Source organism: Aphidius gifuensis, linkage group LG3 (assembly GCF_014905175.1).
Source record: "Aphidius gifuensis isolate YNYX2018 linkage group LG3, ASM1490517v1, whole genome shotgun sequence".
Lineage (NCBI taxonomy): Eukaryota > Metazoa > Arthropoda > Insecta > Hymenoptera > Braconidae > Aphidius > Aphidius gifuensis.
The window spans coordinates 24765319-24769507 of NC_057790.1; the positions used below are offsets into that span (position 1 = coordinate 24765319).

Below are 4189 nucleotides of genomic sequence, written 5' to 3' on the forward strand. Positions count from 1 at the left end.
AACATAATCATCAGTATCAAATTGCTAGTGAATGGCAATATTATTATGTCTATATGTGTGATGGGTTTATATAGCACACGTCATGTCATGTTAGATGTACTTTGAATCACCGGTTGATGTATAGCGTTTCCTCTGTTGTTTTCTACAAATGTAGTCTAATTGTATCTTCAAAATATATATATAGCAAAACAGTAAAATTTCCATGGCAACGTGTACATATAGGTATATGAAATAAACAGGAGAACCATGTCCCGTAATTATTCCTCAATTATTGTTGCCAACACGTATACATACACCAATTGTCGAACAATGTTGATTGGTCAATGTTGTTATGTGTATATAGCTTTATGTTCATCTATTGAAAATATATACCATACAGGCTATTAGGTCCCTCGTGTGCTACGATGAGCTTCACATATATAGCTTTTTAATGTTGAAAATTGCAGAACAAATAGATTCACGTACACACTGTGTGGACAATATAGACATTAGGGATTTATCAATTCAATCACAAAACATTCATTCAGGTAGATTTACTCTATAATCTCAAATCCAACACATAATAAAAATTAAATTCAATTTAAAAATCTATATCGTTTAATGAATTTATTAAGCAATAAATTTTTGCTGCTCCACTATTGTTTATTATTGACAATTGAAAACACAAAAAAAAAAAAAAAAATTATTTTTTAAAAATTTTTTTAACATGTTTAACACAATATTTTAAGTTTATAAAATAATTGCAAAGTGTTTAAGAGACTAGATGCTCTACTAGGACAATTTTACCCGGGTACATAAGTTCCCGGCTAGCTCAGTCGGTAGAGCATGAGACTCTTAATCTCAGGGTCGTGGGTTCGAGCCCCACGTTGGGAGTAATACTTTTTGCAATTTATTAATAATAAATTCATTGTTGATAAAATTCATTAAGGTTGAAAGTAATTAGAATTTCCAACTATACGATTTTTGAATTTTTGGTTCCTTATGAAAGCAAGAATAATAATCTATTTTGTTGATTTTTTTTCAAAATTTTGTCCCGTGATTTTTTTTAGATAATTAATATCAAAGTTGTCATCAAAATTTTCTATCATTAGCGGTCATTCTCTTTCTTGTATTCGTCGTGCTGTCTCATGTTTCTTGGCTATGGTAGTTGTGTGTGTCTATCCAGATAGACTACATACACACATACTACCAAGAACCTGCCAGTATAGTGAATATATTTTGGACAGAGGGGCACTGAAAATATTTTTTATAACCATATGTAGATGCGCACCCTCTTAGGCCCAAGCTTCGTCCACCGATGCGATTTACTTACATTAAGGTTGCCCATAAATCGCATGATCGGGTGACTTTTTGGGTTCTATTCGACAGTCGACTAATCAGAAGAAGAAAAGGAAAAAAAGTAGAGAGGGATCATTAGAGGTGGGGATACCCTCAGGCTCCCGCCAATCAAAGAACGCACCTCATAGGCTCATAGGTGATGATTTGTGACTTGTGAGTTTAGGTGAGTTCAGAACAATTAGTTGCAATTAGTGAATGTGAATCTGTGGCCAATGCTAGTTTTCTTGGTTATTTTTGGAATAAAATATAAAGCCTAAAATTTATAATCTTTTTCATTATAATAAACGTATATTGAGATAAAAAAATATCCAACAAAAAGTTGTATTTATAATGATTATAATGGAAGACGGAGCTGCTATTATGCGTCGGTTGAGTGAGGTTTCTAAAAAACATGTGCTTAGTTCGTTAAACGGGGTAGATTTATCAAAAAAATATATAGATGCAAAGGAAGCTTCAACAACACAATTTAAAACAAAAAAGGTCAGTCTAAAATATAATTGCAGTCAAAATCACTGAAATATAGTGTCGCCAACTCGCCAGAGATAGCAACATATTGGTGTATTTCCCTCTCACTCACACATGGCACATCAAATCTTGTACAGTCAACGTCAAAACAAACTAGCAAACTAGTCATACACGATATAAAAGTTACAATACTTTTCAGTCTAGTCTCAACCAACTTTAGTTGACGTGACTGTACCGACAAGGACAAGAATACACCAATTTCGTTTCTCTCTCGGCGACACTTTTGACGCGAGAGTTCGGCTTCCAGTTTTATTATATTTCAGTTGTCAAAACATGCTCGTACATTCAATATTGCATTATTGTTATTATAAATTTAAATATATTATTTATTTTTTTTAGTTATGTGATTTTCATTCCATTCTCAAAGATGCAGTAACACTTGTGCCATTTCGTGATTATTGCCTGGCTGAAGCATTAACGTATGTGCCAATATGTGAAAGACCAAAAATTGCATTGGGTATGATATTAAAAATACAATATCAATTTTATTTGATTTAAAAATTATTTAACAATCGATAATTAATAGATTTGTATTTATTTTATTTTTTAGTATGCAAAAAATGGAAAAGTATCCTTGATGTTTCTTGGTTTATAGTCAAAAAACTTGAATTAATTTATTGGCGATATGATGAGTATCCAAGTTGTTTGGCTAAATATCCAACAAGCGATGGAGGATTCTGTCTTATAAAGTCACTGCTTAATAAATGTGGTCGTTATTTAACAACATTAGACTTGACAGCTTATGATAATTGTAAGATAGTGCCAGTTATCAATGAATTGTGTCCAAACCTTGTAACACTTCGCTTGAGATTCACCAACATGGACCAAGCAATATTAGCCAATACATTCACACGTCTATCCAAACTAAAATCGTTAACAATTATATTTCAAAATATAAAGACTTTTCAGTTGTTATCCGTTGTTGCTTTAATGAATTCATTGAAGAACGTTGCTAATACATTGACTGATTTAAGTCTTTTGAGATGGACTGATGAAATAATCCCCACCACTGATTTTACAAAAGTAATAAATGATGTAAGTTACAACTTTATATTTATTACGAAATAAAAATGAGAATGTATATTCTTTTTATTTTTTACATCTTTACAATATATATATATATAATTTCTTTTGCAGGTGATTCGTGACTTGACGGCTCTGAAAAGTTTGGAAGTTTCTGGTATAGGAATTGCTTCAGATTTATACTCTTATCTGAAAGACAATGGAATTTTCTATACTAACCACACTTTACATTTTGTAAAAACTCTTCCTGTATCAGATCCATTCATAAATATCAAGAAATTGAAAATGCTGGAATGCAGCATAACAGATAATGAATTGTATACTATTGCCAATTCTTTCAAGCACTTATTATTATTGCAGATAAATAGTCGCCAAGGAACCGATAATGGTGTAGTAGCACTTTCAAAGATGAATAATTTACAATATGTACTTATTGACGGCTTGACTAATATCACTGATTCTTCAGTCAAACTGCTGAAAAACCTGATAACATTAGGCTTACCATGCAGCAATAAAGTTACTGATGATTCAGTCTTAACAGTTCTTGAAAATTCACCAAACATGAATGCGCTCGCTGTTTACGGCGTAAATGTAACTGCTAAGCTCGTAAAAAAAGCAGCAGCAATATTAGAAAAACGAGAAAAACGTCTCGTCTTATATGTTTTATATATGCCAGATTTACAACAATATGAATCACCATATCTTGAATTGCGTTTCTATCAGAAATTAAACGGAAAAACAATGATACATATCGGTACAAGTGCCTACGCAAAAGCACAAATCTCATAATCGCCGGTTTTTTCATTTGGCACTGGTTTCGAAATGTACTATTTAGATTTTGAAATATAACGCGAAATATCATTAATTAAATATATTAATCATACATTAAGAATAAAAAAAATCAATTGCATAACTCTATGGTTCTATAATTTCATGATAAGCCTTATCAATTTTCAAATATTTATATTATATATAATATGATATATATATTTTGAAAATAATTTAAAAAAAAGAAAATTAGATAATTGACAAATAGTTTTTGTATTTATAACAACTGTTTGCAATTAGAATAATAGACCTAGAAATAATATTGTACTCGATAAAATTTGAATTAAAAATAAAAGTAAATAAACAATAATAAAAAAGTTAACCCTTGATTTTATTAAAAAAAAAAAAAACTATAAAACTATACTAGTAACGAGGTTTTAAATAATCTTCAATATATATTTTAAGCATCAATTATTTATAATCAATTTTCATTATCAAGAAACTCTTTAAATTATATTTTTTAATCCAATTTTTA

At 30.2% G+C, this 4189-nt stretch overlaps 1 protein-coding gene and 1 non-coding gene across 2 annotated transcripts; both read left to right on the forward strand.

Moving 5' to 3' along the window:
- The first annotated feature begins 800 nt into the window (after positions 1-800).
- Positions 801-873, forward strand: Trnak-cuu. Its single transcript has one exon. It is a non-coding gene; the product is annotated as a tRNA-Lys (tRNA).
- Positions 874-2208: 1335 nt separating this feature from the next.
- LOC122853172 lies at positions 2209-3821 on the forward strand. Its single transcript, XM_044153470.1, has 3 exons — positions 2209-2320; positions 2414-2898; positions 3001-3821. The coding sequence occupies exons 2-3, from the start codon at positions 2683-2685 to the stop codon at positions 3673-3675; spliced, it is 891 nt and encodes a 296-aa protein (XP_044009405.1). The 5' UTR covers positions 2209-2320; positions 2414-2682; the 3' UTR covers positions 3676-3821.
- The last annotated feature ends 368 nt before the right edge of the window (positions 3822-4189 follow it).